This window comes from Propithecus coquereli, unplaced genomic scaffold (genome assembly GCF_000956105.1).
Source record: "Propithecus coquereli isolate 6110/MARCELLA unplaced genomic scaffold, Pcoq_1.0 Scaffold170, whole genome shotgun sequence".
NCBI lineage: Eukaryota > Metazoa > Chordata > Mammalia > Primates > Indriidae > Propithecus > Propithecus coquereli.
In genome coordinates this window covers 5,375,334-5,398,879 of record NW_012141636.1, presented here as the reverse complement: position 1 = coordinate 5,398,879, position 23,546 = coordinate 5,375,334, and the positions used below count along the sequence as shown (strand labels likewise).

Below are 23,546 nucleotides of genomic sequence, written 5' to 3'. Positions count from 1 at the left end.
CCAAGTGGAAAAGGCAGTCATTCAGATGTTCATTAATATAATGAATTGAGGACACAGGAAAGAGACTTTTGACATTTGCCTAGAAGAGCAAAAGGACAGAAATAGAGTACAGGACCTGGGACATCAAAAGGCCTCAACAAATGGTCCAGCCTCCTCTTTATGCTTGTGGATCAGCCCTTACTTTCAAACAAAAGTTTCCCCACTGTGGCCACCATGGTGGTGCACTGTTCTCATTCCTCTTTAAGAAAGTACCTGCCACAGGAGTACCATTTGCTGACAGCCTCCAGCTGTCATTACTTCAGGTTCCACCTAAGCTTTCCACTCAAGGCCAATAACTACGTATAACACAGGTACCAGGGGCTGGCCATTTGTGCCCAAGCCAAGCTCCTCTATGGGCAATCTTTGCATCAGAGTTCTCTGCTGGGCTGACTAGGACAACCTCAGAGTTATATTTCTGAGTATCTTTCTCCCTAGTTCTCTTTCCTTCTTTCTTTCCACGGATGTCAGACCTATGCTGTCCTCCAAGGCTTTCTCTTCCTATTTTTGTTCCCTCCTCACTTTTTCTTTCACAGGCATTACTTCCTAATAAATGGTTTGAGCCTCATTCTTCATACAATTGTGTGGTAATTAAATGGGATAATATATTTATTATCTTGGTAAAATGTAAAGTGCTAAATAAATAAAATTATTATGGTTATGATTGTTACTACCAATGACAGAGGTATACATAACACCAAATAGTATTGTACAGGTCAAGTTCTTCATCTATTTCTAAGATCTTTCTTTGTTTCATATGCATTCCAGTATAGTGGCTTTCAAATTTATTCATGAGGCAGAGAACATGGAAATCATGATGCTCTTTGCCAAATACCATAAAATATAGATAAACTTATATCTATTATATTATTTATTTAACAAATATTTGGGCACTTATTGTAGGCCAGGAATTATTAGTCAAATCTCCACAGAGATCTATATTAACTCATTGAGTCTTCTCAAAACCAGATGAAGTATTCATAGAGCATATAATTATGTACATTTTACAGATGAAGATATCAACGCACAAAAAGAAGTAAAATAACTTCCTCAAGATTAAGCAGCTTGTGAGTGTCACAGCCAGTGTGAATGTTAGAGCCAGACTCCAAACAAGGACAGCCTGACTTGCCCACAATCTCTAAGCCAATGATTCTCAATCTTAAGCCTGTACCACTATCCTTTGAAAGGGGCTTATTAGAATGCAGATTGTGGGGATCTATTCAAACATTTTCTTATTCAGCAGGTATGGGGGGTGGTGCTCAGGAATTTGCATTTCTAACAAATTCCAAGGGGCTGCTTCTATGGTTTGTTTATAGTTTGTCCCCGAAAATTCATGTGTTGGAAATTTGGTCCCCAGTCGAACAGTGTTGAGAGGTGGGACCTTTGGTAGGTGATTAATCCATTCATAAACTAATAAAACTAACGGATTGGGGTTATCAAAGAAGTGGGTTAGTTATCATAAGAAGGGTCTGTTATAAAAGCCAGTTTGGCCATCTCTCATGAGCCTCCTTGCCACGTGATGCTCTGTGCCACCTCGGGACTCTGCAAAGAGTCCCAATCAGCAAGAAGGCCCTCACCAGATGCAGCCCTTGACCTTGGACTTCCCAGCTTCTAGAACTGAAGAAATACATTTCTTTTTGTTATAAATTACCTGGTCTCAGGTACTCAGTTATAGCAACAGAAAATAAACTAAGACATATGCTGATGCTACTGGTCCTGCTGGTCCTGAGACCACATTTTGAGAACCTCTGCTAAGCAATGCTACCTCTTATAAAGCTACTTATAATTATGGGGGCCTAGTGACAAACTCTGTTTTGTCTATAAACTCCCTTTCACTTTATGTCATTTTGACATATACTGAATTTGAGGGAATACGATGTCCAGATAAATCTTCAACAGAAAATTGTTCTTTGTACTACCAGGAACTTGATCAAGAATTGTCTAACATCAATAGCCCTAGTATTGTGTTTGAGTGACCATTTGATAAGATATTAGAGTTATAACTCATCAGAAGTTATTTCTGTTCTCAGAAAAAAGATACCTGTCACTTTTACTATGATTCTACAATTTTACAAAGAGGTGTGAAGGGCAAGTATCTCAATGTTTCATTACGTTTTCTAGTACATTCACAGTTGAGCATTTTATATGATGAAATGTTATTTTATTAGAAATTTATTTAAAATTTCTTTTTACTTTTCCTTTTTATTACATTTGGTATGGTATTTCTTTTTATTTTTAAGTATTTAAGTAGCTTATATATGAATTTCATTTCAGAACAGTGAAGGATCTCTATAAAATATTTGTTATAAAAATAAAACTTTGGGTCTGATCAGTTTTTTCTTATGTGGATTGGAGGGACAGCTAGTATTTACTCTTGAAGGATAAGTTTTGAGATTATTAGATTAATGGTAATAAACTAAACTAAAAATCAAGGTTCCCAAGGTTTGTTCCTGAATGTCACTAAGTGGCAATATGACATTAGTGACTCAACTCTCTGAATCTCCATTTCCCAATTTTAAAATGAATCCATTATAATAAGAAGTCCCCAAGATCCCTTTTTACTTATCATTCATTGAATAAAGACTGTTTTAAACTTTCTTCACAATTAAATGTGCTAATTTGATAACACCCGGCAAAAAAATTTCCAACTCAACTGGCTCTTCAATATTGATCACCTGGTAAGCATTTTAATGTTTTAACAACCAATGATACTCTTTCCCAGAGATTTAGGAAGGCAATGTTATTCTGTCAATGTATCTTTAAATAGTAAATGTGCTAGATTAATTATACAATGCCAGTTTTTAATCTTAAAAAGGTCTATAAAACCTAAGAGTTAGGTATTGGCCCTCCTCTGGCTTTTACAGTTTGTGCCCACATTAGAGTATTTTCACCTCTCAGCTTTCAAAGGTAACTTCTTTCTCCCCGTTGAAATTGCCTTTCAGGCTTAGAATCCAAGAAGACAATATTAAGTGTACTTATTTTAACATTCAAGGATGCTTCCTTAGTATTAATAAACCAGAATCTACGGAGGTAAAACTGAATAATTTGAACCTACTCCCTTTGGATGCTTATAATCTGGTGGAAAAGGTGGACATCTAAATATTTATTTGAGACCAGTGATGGGAGCAAAAATGCAAGTGCTTAAGAGGACAGGGACACATCAAGCCAGTCTTGTTCATCACTGTGTCCACAAAGCCTGACACCCAGCAGGTTCTGTGGGAGAAAGGTGCCCCAATTACCAAAAACAGCCAGGAAAGTCAGAGACACTTTCACAGACAAGGGTGATGCTGAAACTGCGCAAGGAGGCACGCGGAAACAGTGTTACCTAATAATTGCTGGCGATCAGACTGCCACACTGGAACCGTTCGGTTCGTAAGACCAGCCTTCACTCACTAGCTAGCTCCCCTCACTACTCCCCCCAACCCCCAAGCCACTCCCTCTATCTGGGCCTCCTACTTTTCATCTGTAAAATAGAAGGGGTCGAGCAATATCATCTGTCCCATAAAGTCTGTGTGTGTCCCATAAAGTTCCAGGGGAAAAAAACCCATACAACTAACATACAAAAACTGCAAGTTAGCACTACAACTGAATTCTCCAGTGTGCCAAATAGGCAAACAGCATTAACAGGAAACCAAACAAAACTAAGAAAATAAAAAAGTAGTGAGAGTCAGAAAACGGAAGGAAGTTCTCCAACAGCTAGAGTGGATGGGGTTAGCAAGTGAAGTTTTTCAGAGAAAAAAACAACACAGTCGATAACGAGGCAACTCTACCTGGAAGACTAAGGAGGGAAGAAAAGCAAGCGTAAGCTAAGCGAACTCCACTTGCTAGTTCTCTCTTGGCCTTTTGCTACTGCACAGAAACGCAGTCTGGGTCGCGAGCGGACCGCTTGTGGCTCTTAAGCCCGATTTCCGTCACCCTGGCCGTACACAACTTTGAAACGTCCCTCGGCAATAACACCTGCCTCTGGGCCGTCCCGGAGTCGAGAGCCGGCCGCAGCCCGGCGAGGGGCCGCGCGCTGCCCTGAGGGGAGGGGCCGCGACGCGCCGTGACCCCGCCCCCGCCGGCCGCGGGTTTCCGGCCAGTGTGGCTATTTTAAGGCGCGCGCCACCCGGTCGCCTCGTTCTGTGCCCGCGCGCTCCGGTCTTTGCTAATTCCCAGTCTCTTCTCCCAGCCTCCTCCAGCATGGGCCCAGGCCCTCGCTCGCTGATCGCCGCCCTCCTGCTGCTGCTCTCCGGTGTCTGCACAGTGCGCTGTGACACACCTGCCAACTGCACCTATCCTGACCTGCTGGGCACCTGGGTCTTCCAGGTGGGCCCCAGCGGGTCCCAGCGCGACATGAACTGCTCGGTTATGGGTAAGTCGCTGGCGCCCTGGACCCGTTCACTTTCCCGCGCCGGCCAGGGTCTCCTGCTTGTCGTCCCTTCTGCCCCTGAGCCCTTCTTCACGCAGCGCCCACGCCAACCACCCCTTGCTTGTGGGTAGTCAGAACATCCTGACTGGACTCGGAGTGGGGGGCCTTGGGGTACCTTCTCCCAAGCCAGGGCCGCGAAGTTAAAGTTGAGCTGCTGAGAATTTCTAACTTCACACTTTCTTGGTGGGGCCTCAATATTTTTTTCAAGAATTACCTTATTTTTTTTTCCCTCTATGGTTGGTTTGGCTTGGAAAAGAGTTGGGAACTGCAGTCTTTTGATTCTCTGGTCCAATGTGGCAGGGTTTTGTGTATTTGTTTAAGTTATTGTGCTAGTGAAGACAGATGAGCTCAAAGTCTCTCGAGCATATAGCAGGAAGTTTTCTCCACTTGTTAGGTCGTGGCAAAGTGCCTTTATGCCCAGCAATTTTGATTTGGACATGTGTTAATGCTGCTAGTCCTAGAAAACGTATGGTACCACTCTGCACCATTTCATGTATTGCAGGGAAGTAAAAGGCAAAAATAAGCCCTTTCTTTCCTTCCTTTCCTTTCCTTTCTTTTCTTTCAAGACAATGCCTGGAGTCAAGAATAATGCCTGGCTCACCTGATGGCCCTCAGTAAATATCTAGTGTTTGAACACACTGGGGATATTCCATACGCCTTGGGATAACACAGTTACCCCTGCTACACAGAATCTAGTGAAGGGTGGGGGAGAAAAGAGTCAGAAGAATCACAAATTTGTGCAGAATGAGTGAAGCTCTCAGCTGTAATTTCCTTGTCAGCAGAACAATTGTCAAGTCATTTGTTACTAAAAAAAACCCATTTAACTGTCTAACTCCAAATGCCTATATGGCATTTTGTAATCCTGGGCATTATAACCGTTTATTCTTTTAAAAATTTTATTTGGAGATTGGTGCAGAAGGTGACCAGGATTTGCAGTACTCTGTCCCATGCAGTCTCCCAGTTCAGAGCATTAATCTGAAACATGGAAAAACTGTCTAAAGTGTAAAACTCTGCAGCTGAACCCTTTTCAGGCAGCAACCCTCTACCTGTAAACCTACCTTTGCCCTTAATCCAGTAATTAAAGACATCTGTATATCTGAGCTCTTTTCTTCCAAAGGTTAAATGTTTAATTTTGATGAGTACAAATTAGTTTTTCAGGATAGAAACCTCCAGTTTGCTGAATACTTTGGAAGGATTCAGATTCTGAGGTTCTAAACTGTAGAGCCATTGGGGAGAAAGGTACCTCACTTCTGAATAGGTTATTTCCTATCTGTACTGGGTTTAATACATTGTCCTTCTTATAATCTGATAGCTATTCTTTTTATCTCTTTGTCATCATATCTTTTATTCTTATAATTCTTACTTTTTGATTACCATTTTGTCTTCTTCCCATTTCCACCTGTAATTTTCCACCTCCCCCACTTTCTCATTTTCTTCAGTGTCTGGATGATCTGGAAAGGTAGGTAGGGACTGTCCTTTTTGGGGTCTCCCAGCCTGCTGGGCTGCATGACATCTCTATCTTGGAGAACCCTCACTTCCCAGTCTTGCCTGAGACCCCTTTAGGACCATACAGAGGCAACATGATGGAGACCGATTTCTTCACAAGGCAGACTGTGTGCCCAAATTAGGTAGCATGAAAGGAAAGCAACTCAATCATATACATGGAAATTGGGGGATTCTTCCCCCATGGAAGTCCAGATTATTTTTCTTTATTGTGCATTTTCTTTTCTTTAGGACAACAAGAAAAAAAAGTGGTGGTGCACCTTCAGAAGTTGGATACAGCATATGATGACCTTGGCAATTCCGGCCATTTCACCATCATTTACAACCAAGGCTTTGAGATTGTGTTGAATGACTACAAGTGGTTTGCCTTTTTTAAGGTTAGTTTTGGTGGAAAATCCATTTATGTTTTCAGTAATTTGAAATCTGAAGCCTATCCTGATTTGGAGACCCTCAGAATTTTAATTATAGATTAAGAAGATAACCAGAATTGACACCACTCTTTCCAAGAGAAATTAGATAGTATAATTTTGCTGTATTATTTAAAATTATGGTTTTAGTAGGTTTAAAAAACATATCAGATCTATATTTGAATTTATATTTGGCAAGTATAAATAAATTCTTAATTTATTGTCTTTATTACTACATCTTTATTTCTAAATGTTGCCATAGTCACTTGGCCTTGTACTGAATCTGTAGGAAAGATGTGGAGATTATAAATTTTGTTTTTTTTATAGTTATTATGCTATCCTTCTTATCATTGCTTGTTAGCTCTGAAAAATTGGCCTAAGTGACTCATTGAAGTAATATACTATAATATTAAAATGAATAATTTATTTGACTACACTAAGAAAGAGAACGTAGGAGTTACTCCTTGGGGTGATTAAAAGGTAGCCCAGCTGGTCCAGCTTGTTTCCTTTTCTCATTAGGAAAAAAAACTATTGTTCATTCTTATAACACACTGCTTCCAATTGCAGACACACTGTGGGTTAAAATAATTTAGCACAGATTGCAGTCTATCCCATTTGTTCTTCTGAAGTTGGGACTTTTCTCATATGCCAAGTTTTAAATGGTTCAAGTTAATTGAATCCACAAGCATTAAACTAGCTGTTTCTCATTATACACTGGTATAATACAAACTTTTTCATGAGAAAGGGCTTACAGCCTTTAAAACATCTGGTAAGAGTTGGCCAATTATAGGGCTTCATGGGAAAGTGAGGAATGAGTTTGTTGAAGATGACAAAAGGCAAAACACCTACAAAGGCCTAACTTCTAAATTTGTTATAATTTCTCAAGTGAGTTGTGGTTTATCACCAGGATTTTGCATTCCATCCAAGCCAACCATATTTCTTAGAATAATAACTTCTACCAATTTTTTTTTAAATAAGGACCTCTCTTTAATATGAAAAAATAAGAAGAAAAAGTTGCCTCTCAACTGGATGGGTTGGTCTGATATTCAACTGGTGGACCAGTCTGTACATGCTGGCTGTTGATAGCCAGCAGTCCATTAAATTAGTTAAAGCCCATGCTTAACCAGTTGTTAACTATTTTTAGTATCATTCCCAGGTACTATGTATTTTTTCTAAAAGTAGATAAATAAATGAATGAATAAAAAGTATCTCTATGGATTTTAAAAACTGTAGTGTATATGTGGTAGATGTAGTCAACCTGAATATAATTCTTGGTCTGTGTATTGACGAGCCTAGGCCTTTGTAGACCTCTCTCAGTTACTCTCTCACAGCCCTTCTGAGGTTCTTTGCCTTCAAATTAAAAATCAGTCACCAATTGCACAAAAGAGAGATATTCAAGGCAATTGTTACCATGAACCTTGTGCATAATTTCCTATCCTTGTGATCATGGTCTTTTTTTCTGTTCCTCTAGCTCTTCTTGTTGGATGCATAATAGACACTTAGTTGATATTTCTTAAAAAATGAGCATGATTGGATGAAGCAGAATTCAGTTAGGAAATAGACTGAAAAAATTACTAATTTAAGTAGGCGATGAGGAGTAGTATATAAATAAGTAAATAGTTTACTCATTTGGCTTAGAAAACTTTTCATTCTTCTGAAGAATTGGAGAAACTGATAGGGAAATGTCTAAAATTGTCCTTTAATTACCGGAGACATAATAATCAGATACAGACAAGGGCAATTTCCCTCTTTTAATACTTTTTCATCAGTTTGTTCTCAATTTAGATAGCTGTCCAGAACTGCTGGGGACAGAGGAAATAGGTGGAGACAACAGGGATAGTTGTTGGCTTAATGAGAAATTGGAACAATTTTTTGTTATTTGTTTTTGAATCAGTGTAAGCAGATTTGGTATTTTACCATAGTCTCAGAACATCAGTCACATTAGGTGAATAGAAAGCCACTTTTTTTTTTTTTTTTTTTTTTTTTTTGAGACAGAGTCTTGCTGTGTTGCCCGGGCTAGAGTGCCGTGGTGTCATCCTAGGTCACAGCAACCTCAAACTCCTGGGCTCAAGCGATCCTCCTGCCTCAGCCTCCTGAGTAGCTGGGACTACAGGCACATGCCACCATGCCTGGCTAATTTTTTCTATTTTTGATAGAGACAGGGTCTTGCTCTTGCTGAGGCTGGTCTGGAACTCCTGTCCTCAAATGATCCTCCCGCCTCAGCCTCCCGGAGAGCTAGGATTATAGGTGTGAGCCACTGTACCTGGCCTGGGGAAAGCCACTTTTTAAAGCCAAATAAAATTACAAGTGTTTTCAACCATAAGTGGGAAAGAGTCAATATATATATGCCATTGGAGGGTAGAACCCTGCCTAATCATATGCTTCTGAATGGCACTGGTCAAATCTTTATTCTCTCATTAAGAATAATAATAGTGTTCCTACCCTATTGACTTGAGTATGTTTTTTTAAAGTACCCATTTGAAATAACCATTATCAGGGCCATGTTTTCTTTTCTTGAAGAAAAATCAACCACTTTTGACTGGCCAGTAGTTAGGTACTATGATAAGGACCATAATTTCATTAAGCAGAGTAGAATATAATAAGATATTTTTTTTTGGAGACAGGATCTTGCTCTATTGCTGGAGCTAGAGTGCAGTGGCATCATCATAGCTCACTGCAGTCTCAAACTCCTGGGCTCAAGCCATCTACCTGCTTCAGCCTCCTGAGTAGCTGGGACTACAGGCCACCATGCCCGGCTAATTTTTCTTTCTTTTCTTTTTGTAGAAACGGGGTCTCGCTCTTTCTCAGGCTGGTCTTGAACTCCTGGCTCAAACAATCCTCCCACCTCGGCCTAAGATACTTGTTTTTAAAACTTAACATAAACATTTCCAGATAAACGTATTTTACAAAGTCATAACATTCTGTGTTATTTTAGTAAATCCAACTGCAAGAGTGATGGGAAGCAAATTTTTAAAATTTGAGAAAAATGATAAGCTGGAGTTGACTTCAGATAATAAGAAAGTAAAGCACTTTTGATGACGTTTATTAACATAAAAAATTTGCTGATTTTACCACAGGCATCCGGGTATTTCCACAGTGTGCTGGGGAAACCATGCTAGGAAGAGTATATAACTCAAGAAAAAGCCTATTTAATGAATAAAGCATCTGAGAATTTTTCCTACTGACTTAAAGTATCTTTTAAATTAAAACTATTTTTAAAAATGCAGAATCATCAAAACTTAAGTAGTATTCGCCATTCAATTTTAAGTGCCCTAAGTAAACTGCAGCATAGTCTACTCAACTTATTTCCATTACAGAAATATCTGATAAATTTTTCCCATGTACACTTGCTATTATTATTCTATGCATTGTTATCCTACAAATCCATCAGATTTCCAGATCTCTCCAATGACTTATGCTGCACCCTACCGCTTGCTTCCTTTGACCCTCTTCAGATATTCTTTCATCAGATTGTTTCTTATTGTCGTTCTGCTGCTAGAGTTTGCTGAATAGTTGATACATGCAAGGTATTTGTGATATTACAATACAGATGTGTTTTCATCTACTGTTCCTGGCTTATAACTCCCATAGATCTTGTAACAGTAAACAGATTGACTTTCTCCTGCCCTCCTTTCACCTGCCCACAGCAGGACTCTGTGGGTCATGAGACCCTCATTCCACAGAGGGTCTTACCCCATAACCTTGGAAGAAGGAGTGCTGCGAGGAGAGGCCAAGAAGAATCTGAGCAGATAGGCCTTGCTGGGATTAGATCATACCATTTTTGTCCAATCACATTTCAACACAGTTATCCATGCTTCAGTCATGACTATCCAATGAAATCTTCTAAAAGACCCAAGAAGATGGGATTTGGGGAGCTTGCAGAAAGATGAACACATGGGAGCTTTCAGTAAAGTGAACAATAACTCATCCATGTGCTGGCAGGGTGGAGTACCCCAACTGTACAGGGAGAGAAGCTGTGCTTGGGATCCTTCCAGACTTCACTCTGGGAATCTCTTCATCTGGCTGTTTATTTGTCTTTTAAAATATCCTTTGTAATACATTGGTAAACATAAGCGTTTCCCTGAGTTTTGTGAGCCACTCAGGGTCGTGGGAACCCCAACTTGAAGCTGGTTGGTTAGAAATTCTGGAGCCTTGAACTTGTGACTGGTATCTAAAGGGGGAATTGACTCAGTCCTAGGGACTGAGCCCCAACCTGTGGGATCTGATGCTATCTTTAGGTGGAAAGTGTTGGAATTGGATTGGAGGACACCCACCTGGCGTCTGTTGCAGAATTGCTTGCTTGCTGGTGGGGAGAAATCCCCACATATTGAATGGTGTCTTTCCACATCTTGGGATCCTTTTAGGCTCCTGCTGTACCTTCTGCTCCCTTGAGCATCCTATAGCTCAAGGAACGGACAGCTTCCTCATCATTCTCTGCATTCCAACTGAAGCAATTATGATATCACTCCTATTGCTAGGAACTTGCTCTATTAAGTTCTACTTACTCAGGCCTAATATGAAAGATAAGAATTTTCCATGTTTGGGGTTCCTAAGCCCTTTTTTACTTGGTAAACTGCTTGAGAAATTGGGGGTAGAGTAAGGATAAAATCTTTAATTTTTTTTTGCATGTGACTTAAGCTTGGAAGGAAATAAACCTTGACAATGAAAGTTTTTGCTTGGTTTGAGTTGGGCAGGAAGCACTAGGAATGTATTTTTAAAATATACTTTTTCCTACTCAGCTTTCTCCAGACATTCTATTATCTGGACACTTTATGGGAGATACACACTAAGATGCATTTAGGAGCCACTAGGGAGGGCACCTAAGCATTTGAAATAACCTTATGTAAAACAATAAAGCGTAATTAGTCCTGTGGCAAAACAGAAACTTTCTTAGAGGCATTCAAATTCAAATTTCTTTTAAAACACCAAGCTGGCCAAGACAAAAGACAGTACTATCTGCAGGCCCAGATTTCTAAGACTATCAGATCTTAATAGCATTTTCCGTTTGGTTATCATTGGTACACTTCAGCAAATTTGTGCCTCTTAAAAGTACCTGCAGCCAACCTCTTAAATAAACAACACAATGCAACAAAACAATACTGTAAAAATGCCTAATTATGCCCAACTTCATGTGATGGATAGATAAGTGATTTTTTTCTTCTTTGCATGCTTATGTACTTTGTTGTATGTGTGTGTGTGTGTGTGTGATGAGTATGTATAAAGCTCCTCTGTACAGCATCCTCTACTATATTGCCCAGAGGAAGGAAGTCATGTGAAACAAACTAAGCTCCAAAGAATGGCCTCAAGTTGAATAGGCTTTCTAGCCTTTTACTATTTCTCATTTCACTTTCTCTGAGTCAGTAAAAGAAACTGACTGAGGAAAACGGAGCAGTAGATAAGGAACTCGGATTTTATCCTGAAGATTAACATACTCAAGGGCTGAAGAAAATGCATAGAAGAGAACTAGATTTAATATGGCTGACAATTTTGTTTGGTGATAGTCAAGCAAATCTTATTGATTTCTCATTGAGCTCTTATTTGGGACCCTCCAATCTTAATAGAACTCGGAGTTAAACAGCACTACCATAGGTATTTCTAAAGCAAGTTGCTACTTAAAACAAGAGCAATGTGTTGAGAAGTCCATTACAGAGGATTTACTTGCCCATTTTGTGTGATAGTGATTTGTAAATAAGCTTGTCACAACAACCAGAAATGTCAATCATATTTCTACAGTAAAGGATTTGGAATATTGTGCCATTTTTCCACTATGCATTCTGGGTTCATTTTTAAGATATAATAATTTTAGAAGACTTATTACTGAGAAGGGTGTATTTTTAAAATATAGGTTCAATACATCAAGCTCGGGATTTGTCTTTTTTTTTTTTTTATACAACTTGGGGTTTACTGTGAGAGTATTTCAGTTGAGGGAAAATATCAGAAGTTTAGAGCTTAATACATGTCTATTTTATCTTTTCTTTCATGATGATGCTTAATCTCAACATAATGACTCAGTTTACCATTGTAAACTCTTCGTAGGATGTCACTGATTTTATCAGTCACTTGTTCATGCAGCTGGGAACGGTGGGGATGTATGATTTGCCACATCTGAGGAACAAACTGGGTGAGCTCCATTGAAATATTTCTGACTTTCTTACTAACAGCAAGCTGCTTCTTCCCTTGTGGCTTATGCAAATAAAAGTGTATTCATCAGAGAAAGGAATACTGGAGAGATTATGGTTTTCTTATGGATTTGTTGCTTGAGCTTGCTTATCTGCTATTTCAAACTTGTCTGCACTCTTTTATGTGAATGACTTTTTTCACTTTAGGATGTTCTGTTTGCACATATCAATTTAGATCTCCCAGCAATCATACTTGTAACATAGGTAGACATGAATCCCAAAAGATAAAGACCCAGTTAAGAAAAAGGTTGGCTCAAGTTCACCTGAAGTAGTTACACTGCCTCAGGTTGCTTAGTCTTTTCCTGAAAAGACTCCCTCAAGAGGGAACCATATGAGACCACAGAATTGTAGGTCCACCTTCCAGTGGAGAAGGTGGTTCTTTGAAAGAAACTGACATTTTATCACTTATCTCTCCGAGACATCACCCAGCTTTTATAAACTGGCTTCTACTAAGAACATAGAATATTGACTGGGAAGAGGAGGATTTTTTTCACTCTTTACGTTTTCCTCACATTTCCAGAATAGATGTTTATTCATTGCTCACACTGGACCCATAAATTTAGATGTCTGAAATTTTGATGGAAAAACAATTGGTTAGAGAGTAAAGTTGGTAGGAACTTACCCTTCCTTGCATTTTAACATAACATTTTTTCCCCTTTTTCTTTTTCCTTTATTTGGCTCTTAAATACTAGAAGTGAGATATGAAAAAGGGAACTGGGGACATGTGTTGAAAGCACCATAAACTTGTTTTATATCAGCATTTTCTGAGCTCAGCAGTGGCCAGCAGTGTCCCACACACATGGCAGGTAGGAATTGCACATCAGTTGGGTAATTTTATCTTGTTAAGCTTTAGAAATTGTTCCAGACAGCCACTGATAACAGATTAAATAGATCACTAGAGCCGAAACTAATAAGCAGTTTATTCTTAGTTCTTTCTAGTATTTGAATGTGTTAAATACTTTTATTTCGGAACTTCTCAGAATCTTTAATGTATTTTATGGTGGTTGCTTAGAAGGGAGATATAATAGGAAACTTTTTCAAAATAGGTTCACCATTTTTTTCCCACAAAAAATATGGTGCTCTCAGAATGCAGTTTACGAAATTCTGTCCTTAAGCTCTTCACCCTTCCTCCTAGTTAGGGAGACACCCCCACCGGCAGAAAAGATAAACCCTGATAGTTGTTCTGTAAATGAGATAAATAGCCTAGTACCTAGAGATAGATCCAAGCAGCACTAAACCTCCATTTAGAGTTTGTGGGGTATACATGTTAATATGTCTAAGTAGCTAGAATGTAGTTTGTAGCCTGTTTCTTAAGTATGTTTCAAAACTATATTGGGTTTATACAATGGCATTGCTCTCAGAAGCATGTGCTTTTTAAGCATATTGGTTGCATGTGCAATATATGTGTTGCTTAAGCATTCAGCTTGAGAATGGCATCTTTTTGTGAATGTCTTAACTAACATTAAAAAAATACCAGGATCTCAAATATTAGTGCTGGTATTTTTTTTACTTAAACTAATATGATTAAATATTATTAAGAGACAGTATGATAGTTTTTTGGCTTTTAACCCTAGTTTTTATTGCCTTGTAGTTATTAAATAGAACATCTGTTGAGGGGCTCTTTTAAACTCCCAGCCAAGAAAAGACTTTGGGACTAAGAGACAGAGCAGCGTGCAGCAGTGGACCTACCTCTGGCATCTAGCAGAGGCCCCTGGCAGCTACAGTCCCTCTTGGAGTCTTTATTTGCATGTAAAATGCAGAGGAGTCCAGAGGAGTCCTGGTGACCTACCTCCGAGGCAGCTGCCCTCCTGAACATTTCCTTGGAAAGCAGTAACCGCCATTTTGGAATGTGAACAACCAGAGACTACGCAGGAAAAAGAAAAAACAGTCTGGAAGAGATGAAGTCTAGGTGGCTTCATTGTTCAGCTTTTTAATAAAAGGAACAATATCAACACATTAAAGTTTTTTTTTTTCTTCCTCCTTTGAAATCTCTTCTGTTGAAATGATTCCTCTAAACTGGTCAGGATTTGAATTTTGTGTTTTGTTTTATTCACGTTACAAATTTTATTCTCAGCTCAGTTGTTTCTTCCTGAGTATCTTCCCTTCCTCTAATTACCTTGAGGAACCCCAGAACTTATTATAAGGAGGGAATAAGACCTCAAGATCTCTTGAGATGCGCAGATGTAAATTATTGGAGGAAAGATGGTCCTATGGAGGGCATGTTTAAAGGAGGGAAGAAAGAGGCTTTCTCAGAGAAGCTAGACTGCTAAAGAGTTATTTTTCTGCACATTATAGACTTTCAGTACCTGTGGCTAATAACTTTTTTTTTCCTTTTTTGGTTAGGTGCCAGCCTTGTGCTAAGAACTTGACATAAGTTAGAAAAATCCTATAGATTAGATGTTACTAGTTTCATTTTATAGATAGAGAAAATTAGTCTCTTACAGTGCTTAAGCTCATATAGCTTCTAACTATAAAATGCTAAACCTAGCCTTTCAAGCCTAAAGACTTCCCTGGGGCTACACAGTAAAAGAAAAGCCATTTCACAAAGAAGTAAATGGTATTTAAAGTCACATTTGGTTACATTTCCTGGTGAATTTCAGTCTGTAGGCATCATGAATTTTAGTTTAATGGAGTAGAATATGTGCTGCACTGGCTCTTCCTGAAGTCCTAGGAAAAGAATTGCCTTGAGGCTTGGGTTTCTTTACCAGTTAGGCTACTCACTTTCTTGCCTGAACCAGGATCCTTTTATTCAAGATAAAAATTTACCTTCGCCTTTCCTTTGTAGTCTTGAAAATTGGAAAAAGAGCTTTGTAAACTTCAAGTTAAGTGTCTTTGCCAAATTTGCTTCCTTTAAATACATTATTGTTCACAGGAATTGCTATCTTTTAGCTCTTTCTTGCCAAATAATGGACTTTTTTCTTCCTCACTTGATTTGGAGCTGGCTTATATCAGCCTTGGTGAACCTGAAATGAGGAGTAACACCTAATCCATATTATCTGGGAGGATTTTTCTTCTGCATCCCTGCTTGAATAGAAGAATCTTTCTCTAGACAGTAGTTATCATTACTTTTTTATACCATCTTAGAGGTACTGTTCTGCTGCTGTTCTGGTAAGAAATATCTCATACAGATGAACCAGTAGTGGCAGCCGACGGCTCTTGCCTGGATACTTTTTTCCAACCCACCTCTGGAACTGATTAATGCTTCATCATTCAAGCCCTTGATGCCACTTCTCTGTGAAACCCTCCCCAGCTCTCTTCATCAGTGAGAGAAATGCCATTACCTTGTTCTTGTACTTTGCAGATACCTCCGGTTTCAGACTAGGTTGTGATGGAATGATTTGATAGCATGTTTTCATCTTCTTTCAGACTGAAAATCTGTATTTTTCCATGTATATTTTCAGACCTAATACACTGGGAACTTTACAGGTGCTTAGAAAATGAACCACACTTCTCTTTTCGTTTTGTAGACTTTTCACAAGCGATACCGGCATACAAAATTAATGTTACAGGGTTTTAGAAACACAAATCAGGAATGGTGCTATATTTATCTTTTTTGATTCTCTGTCCTGAGAAATATCAGGATACATGCCTCTAGAGTTCTAAAAGAGTTGCGTATTTTCAAGATGATTTTCAGGATGTAAATATGGCCAAGCAACCAATATGTAAAAAAAAAAATTATTTAATGTGGAATTTTTCAAAAAATTACTGAAGGTTTTATATGTTTTTCTGAGTAATTGTGCATCAATGTGTTTTGATTATGGCAGAGAAGAGTTACAGGGCACAGAAGTGCAGATGTATGTGAAAAGGCTTTACAGTATCCTAGTGCTTAGCATTCTGTCATAATTTCCTGTTTGTCTTCGCTTCTGGTCTCTAAACTCCATTAGGGCAGGGATTAACTCTGTATTACTAGCCATTTTATTTCCTATGTATAGCCTAATATGTGACAAATAACAGGCCTTCAATAAATATTTCTAAAAGAAAATTGAATAATATGTCATTGTGGTGTTTCATTGATTTGTTTTTGGAAGCATTGTTTTTGTCACGTTTGTGTCCTTCGAGGCTATGGCAGACCCTCAAGCCATATTTGTTGAATGACTTCATGGAAAAGAGATTAGACTTTTCAATTTTCTTCTGTTTATTTATTTCTGTTTTAATCTTGTATGAGTCTTAGAAGCCAAGATAGGGCTCAAAGTTAAACCCAATAAAGTTCTAACTTTCAGAACTACTAAAAATGAAATTAGCTGTCAAGGGAAATAACATTAAGACTGCAGTGGTTCCCCAAACCCTGAAGAACCAAGGCTTTGAACCAGCCTGGAATGCTGCAGGGTGTGCCCCACCTATGTTAAGTATAGTGAGGAGCATGAGCTAAGGAGTGGATTAGATGAACTCTTAAGATTTCTTCCAGCCTCACAGTTTAAGAGTTTATGAGAGAGAAAGTGAGGCACGAGCCCAGGGACTTTGACTACTTTGCTCAGTGGTAAATTGCTGTTTACTTAACTCACCCAGGAATGTATGGTTTAAATTGAATGTCTTTTCAGCACTGGGAATGAATAAATTTATGACCCTCCTTTTTTCACGTGTAAAGCTAACTGCCAGTTCTTTTAGTAAAATGCTACAAGTTACTTGGTGGCAACCACTGTAACAATTTCCTGGTGGTTTTGCAATTCATTAAAATTCGTCTTTTAAAATAAATGATTCAGTATAGTTAGTAGGCTGAAAAGTGGAGAGCTAATCCTTGGAACTGATACAGGGAAATTGGTTTCTTTCTGAGGAAAGATGTGGTACTCTTGGATGGGTTTGGCAAAATAACCAATTCAGTAAAGTTTGCCTGGTTCTGTTTCATTGCCATCTAACGGCTGTTACTCACACTGTAGACCCGAGAGCAAATGGAAGTAGTTACTTTGCACTTATATAGGTATCTACAGTAAACAAATGGCAAAAATTGAATAAACGTTCCTTGTTTTTTAATATTATCAGAATGGAATATCTCCATATATATAGTTTATCATTAAATCATTCACCTCCATGCAAGGTACTCTGACATGGTAAATCATCTTGATGGATTAGACTTAGATGTCTAAATTTCTTATGTATTTCACAGTACTGTATAGATAGATTTTAAAAATTATATACATGTATCCCTATACTAATTGTTATAAAACATGAAATATTAAATGATTAAGTAAACAATATTTGATTCATTTATGTTATTTGATTGTACCCTACCAAAATATTTCATGATGACATCACTTGAAAACAATGTAAAATAGTCTTCATTATCATGATTTTGTTGCCAAAAGCAATGTGAGAGTCTCTGTTACTGATAAGTAATTTTTGTGACTGTGAATCTTCAACATCTGGAAACAATTTTCTGATGTGTTTTAAAATCTTAAACAACTTTAATAGGTTTTGACATATTTTTTTTAAAAGTATGAAAGTGTCACAGCTTTAGAAGAGTTCAGAAGAATTACTGATTGGTATTAGGGATGATAACAATTTAATAGACACATTTTAAGTGAAACATTTGTTTATTGATGAATAGGATTAAAAAGTGAATATCACATTTCAAAACATTTGTTTTCAAAAACTTTATCTTTTAACATCTGACAAAACTCATACTAAGAATAGGGAAAATGTAAAGTTTGCCATTTTCTTAAGTTTGCATCATTAGTATTTGCAAATCTTCATTTCTTTGCAAGTATATTTTAACTTACTTGTTCATTTTGTGAGGGTTAGCCTGATTAAATTAGATGCAATGCTTAAATCAGTTTAAGCAGGCACATGTAAAAGGGAATGTGCTGTGTGCTAACTGTCTTGTCAGTACTTACAAGCACACTGTACATGTGAACATCTGATACTGGAACTGAGTGGGAGCATCAGTGTTGCTTTGTATATTAAATAATAGAAGTTGGTTTTCAATTTTGTTTTTATATTACAAATATAATATAATTCTTTCTTCCCAGTATTCCAGTGGATCATCTCTTCTTTTCGTTTTGGAAACCACTGGTTGACAAGTTGGACCCAGAGTCAACTTCTCAGTTCACAGTTTGGGATAGAATAGAAGTTCTATGAAGGCATGGATGAAGTCTTAAATAGCTTTATATTCCCTATGGTAGCAGATAGTAATGTTTACATTGTTACTTGTTTAGTGTTTTATAACTTTTTAAACTCTTCAAACTTCAATATCATCATTATCCTTCATAGTAATCCAATGAAGTAATATCAGTCATGGGTGACATTGCCATCATCAGAGAAAGAAATTGAGGCTCACTAGTTGTGACTTGGTGAAGATTGCATAAATGTTAAGTGGAAGAACTGGGATATAAGGGCCAAATCCTTTTTACTAAACTGCCTCTGTTTCCTAGCCAGTGAGTAACATAAAGTAAGTATTCAAATATTTGCTAAGTATATTATTAATCAGGAAAAGATTGGAATGAAGTTTAAGTGATTTTGTTTTGTTTTTTTTCCTCCTCCTCAGTGTCTAAAAGCAATAGAGTAAGTGATCCGGGCTAAATAACTTAAATTCCAAATTATCCCTACAACTAAGGAGGTCTAATTGGATAGTTGATAAAATGAGTGGGAAATTGAAGAAGGGGGATTTTGAGGATGTTTGGCAACTTAATGCTGATTTTGAAGAAGCAAATAGATAATTGTTGAATCATAGTAGTTTTCTAAACTTAAGTGCTAGGGTTTGGAGGTTCTTCAAATTTTATGAAATTCTCTATTTGTTGCAGTAGAAATTGGCATAAATGAATGGAAATTTAAATTATCCCATCTGTGCAAGGCAATCTTCAGACACTGATGTTTATATAAATGAAAACCCTCAAGAAAAAAAATTGGATATCTTTCAAGCTGAATAGCATGTTTAAAACTTCAACTTCTTAATTGATGATAATGCTAAACATCTCCTAAGAGGTATTTCACAGTAGCAGGGAAAATGGCAGATACCATGAGAATATTCAAGTCGAGAATACTAGAGGTACAATGGATGGTCCCCTCAAAGTACTGAGTACTTGCCTTCTCCACTGATAATTGCCTTTTTTCTACTAATTTGTAGTTGTCCTGCATGGTGATATTGCAGCCCTGTCTTGTCTTTTATAATTTCCAAATATTTGATAATTAAGCAGCACATTTCCAAGGTTCTAAAAAAGACCAAATTATTTCTGATCATGAAAACTACAGAATAATAGCAAATAAAATTTTAAAAGGGAAAGTAATTCCATCAATTTAATGTATCAGAAATGGTACACAAATGGATAGCTTCCTTAGTACATTTATAGGGTACAAGTTATAACAACAAGAACAAAATTGTAGTTTTTTAGGATGATCCTTAAGTATATAAATAAGGAATGCATCTACAATAAAAATTACCTGTCTTTATGAATATGAAGTGAGAAAACCACATATATAAGGATGTGCAATTAGAAAGCTTGAAGGGAACTTTTGGAATTTCTAGGTCAACCTAAATTTACATGTAGGGCAGCAGGTTTTGAGAGGAAAATTGTCACTTCTGAAGTAATACCATGATTAGAATTTGGGTCTCCGTGATATACTGCCATCGCCACACCTCTATTAATTATAAATTTACCTTTTCTCAGTTTCTTGTGTTATTGTTGAAATGCAACTTGGTATTTGTTGTTCTTTCTCTTCCATTATTCATTTATTTATTCACCCATTCAATAATTACTTCCTAGTGCCAGTTTCCTAGGTACTGAATGAATAAAAAGTCCTGTTTTCACAGCGCATATGTTTTTGTGGAAAGAACAACCTGATAGGCTGTAGTGAAAATTAAATGAGTTAGTGTACATAAAACACAACCCATGAGATGGAGTCTATGGTTATCATCCTGGTTTAAAGATGAGGAAACTGAAAGAACAGAGGGGGTAAAGATTTTGCTTAGGATTCCACGGCCAGTAAGTGGCAGAGCCTGCAGTCCAAGCTCAAAGGCAACATTCTCCTCTGCCCTGTATCAAAAGCCTTAGGCAAGAATGGTAGGTTGGTAAATTGATGCCTCCCAATTTGTTCTTTTTAGTTAAGATTGCTTTGGCAATACACTATACTACAAAGCTGTGGTCATCAAGACAGCATGGTACTGGCACAAAAACAGAGACATAGACCAATGGAACAGGACTGAGAACCCAGATATAAAACCATCCCCGTAGAGCCATCTGATCTTTGACAAAGCAGACAAAAAACATACACTGGAGAAAATAATCCCTATTCAATAAATGGTGCTGGGAAAATTGGATAGCCACGTGTTGAAGACTGAAACAGGATCTGCACCTCTCACCTCTCACAAAAATCAACTCATACAGATAAAAATCCTAAGGCATGAAACCATAAGAATTCTAGAAGAAAATGTTGGAAAAACTCTTATAGACATCAGCCTAGGCAAAGAGCAATCAGAGCAACCACAAAAATAAATGGGACCTGATCCAATTGAAAAGTTTCTGCACAGCCAAGGAAACGATCATTAGAGTGAATAGGCAACCTAGAGAATGGGAGAAAATATTTGCATGCTACACATCCAATAAAGGGCTTATAACTAGAATCTATATAGAACTCAGGAAAATCAGCGAGAAAAAATCAAGCAACCCCATTAAAAATTGAGCAAAGGACATTAACAAAAACTTTTTGAAAGAAGATACAGACTAATGGCCAAGAAACTTATGAAGAAAATGCTCAACATCTCTAATCATCAGGGAAATAGAAATCAAAACCACAATGAAAGATCACTTCACTCCAGTGAGAATGGCTTTTATCAAAAAGTCCCAAAACAGCAGATGGCTGGCGTGGATGCGGAGAAATAGGAATACTCTTACGATGCTGGTGGGACTGTAAACTAGTAGTTGATATGGCAATTCCTCAAAGAACTAAATGTAGAACTACCATTTGATCCAGCAATCTCACTACTGAATATTTACCCAAAGGAAAAAAAAAAGACATTCTATAAAAAAGACATCTGCAGTGGAATATCTGTAGCAGCACAATTCACAATTGTAAAGACGTGGAAACAACCCAAGTACCCATCAATCCATGAGTGGATTAATAAAATGTGGTATATGTATACCATGAAGTACTACTCAGCCGTAAAAAAAAAAAATAGTGAACTAATACCTCTTATGCCGTCTTGGATGTAGCTGGAGCCCATTCTTCTAAGTGAAGTATCACAAGAATGGAAAAACAAAAACCACATGTACTGACCATTAGATTGGTACTAATCAGTCAACACTAATCTGCACATATGGCAGTAACACTCATCGGTTGTCGGACAGGTGGAAGGGGGCAGGAGGGGATGTGTAAATTCACACCTAATGGGTGCAGTGTGTGCTGTCTGGGTGATGGGCACACTTGTAGCTCTGACTCAGGTGGTACAAAGATAATTTATGTAACCAAAGCATTTGTACTCATGTAATATTCTGAAATAAAAAAAACAAGTAAGTGTATGGGCATCTACTACATTATATTCTATGATAGCATTTTTAGATTTTCTGTTGTAAGTAGTGGGAGTTTTCTTCAAATGATTTTTGTCACTGCACTATCTGCTGGTCCTCCCCTTATTATTTAATATATGAAAAGATACTTGAGAATCTCTGCTGAATGTTTAGGGCTTTTCCAAGCACAGTTTGAAAAAATCATCTGCTACAAAAGAAAGGAAACAAGGAAGGAAGGTGGGAAGGAAGGAAATCTTTTATCAGTAATTCAGTATAGTTTCCAAAAATTAAGTGAAAGTTTAAGTATTCTAAATTCTAGGTTAAATCTTATTTAAAAACCTTTGAAAAGTTCTTGAATTTTCACTAATCTTTTGGATTAGCTTAAATCTTTGAAATTGGATAACCTCAATAAAATAGACAAATGAAGGGAAAAAAGATGTTTAACAGGTAGGAAAAAATTTTGAACTATGCATTTTATTATCTCATGTAAGAATAACTTGTGATATGCTAATATAGAAAATGCAACTGCAAAATACAAAAAGTAAATGGATTTAAGAGAAATCTAGAGAAGCATGTAGAAATGAATATTAAAGGCCTTGTAAATTTGCAATATGAAATAAATGCACAAAATAGAGGAACTCCTTACAAAAAAAAAAAAAAAAGATTAGTAGACCAAGCCAGGCAGGGTGATGGGAGCCTGTAGTCCCAAAGGCTGAGGCAGGAGGATCGCTTGAGCCCAGGTGTTTGAGTCTGCTGTGAGCTATGATCCTGCACCACTGAACTCTAGCCAGGGCAACAACAGAGCAAGATCCTGTCTCAAAAAAAAAAAGGAAAAAAAAAGAACAATATACTGAAATAGCCAAAGCAGCATAGGTACCTGAACAGTGAGAAAATGCTCATGCTCATGGGGGCTGCTAGAAAGTTTAGGCAGCTCATAAAGGGCTTCAGGCAACCATTTAGATCTGACTTATGGGTCAGTTAATCAGCTGATACATTTTTTTTTTTTTGGTAGAGGATACAATGGATAAAACAATGACCTTTGTAACCTGCGAACCTGTATTTGAATTATCTTCTCTCCTTTTAACTTTGCAGAACCACCTTTTCTTCCTTAGAAGAATAATGCCTATTATCTCAGGAGATTATTGTGAGGCACAAATCTTATAGGTAGAAGCCCTTTGGATTTTAAGCCTTTGTTGTGTAGTTTCTAGGTATTTCCCCCTTTAACAATTGTTTTTAGTAATTTTTTACCGCTCCAGCTCTTTGTGGGAAGGCAACGTGTATGAAGAAGTGGTACATGGTACTGGGAAGAATGCTTGCTTCTAGGAGTTCTTGGTTATAAATTCTATTCCAACTACCTACTTAGTCTCTTTTTTGTCCTGAGACTGTATTATTTCTGTGTTCCCTTGGACCTCGAAGATTTGTGAGTAATCTGTATAATATTTATAAAGTATGAAGTTTGCCATTGTGGCACAAAAGCAAGCACAGACAATATATAAATGAATGAGCAGCCTGTTTTCCAGAAAAACTTTTTATAGAATCAGGCAGCTTTCTCCAGCCTTAGTTCACTCACCCTTTT

General features: G+C 37.6%; 1 protein-coding gene across 3 annotated transcripts in view; it reads left to right on the top strand.

The window, feature by feature from the left end:
• The first annotated feature begins 4,111 nt into the window (after positions 1-4,111).
• Positions 4,112-23,546, top strand: part of CTSC (cathepsin C) — a 37,292-nt gene continuing 17,857 nt past the window's right edge. The window contains exons 1-4 of one of the 3 annotated variants that reach the window (XM_012641804.1): positions 4,120-4,390; positions 6,182-6,327; positions 12,394-12,478; positions 14,128-14,485. In XM_012641804.1, the coding sequence (XP_012497258.1) occupies positions 4,219-4,390; positions 6,182-6,327; positions 12,394-12,478; positions 14,128-14,138 (414 nt within the window). In that variant the 5' untranslated portion in view covers positions 4,120-4,218 and the 3' untranslated portion in view covers positions 14,139-14,485. Of the gene's footprint in view, positions 4,391-6,181; positions 6,328-12,393; positions 12,479-14,127; positions 14,486-23,546 lie in introns of those variants that run through there. The other 2 variants (XM_012641803.1, XM_012641802.1) reach the window with 2 other exon arrangements.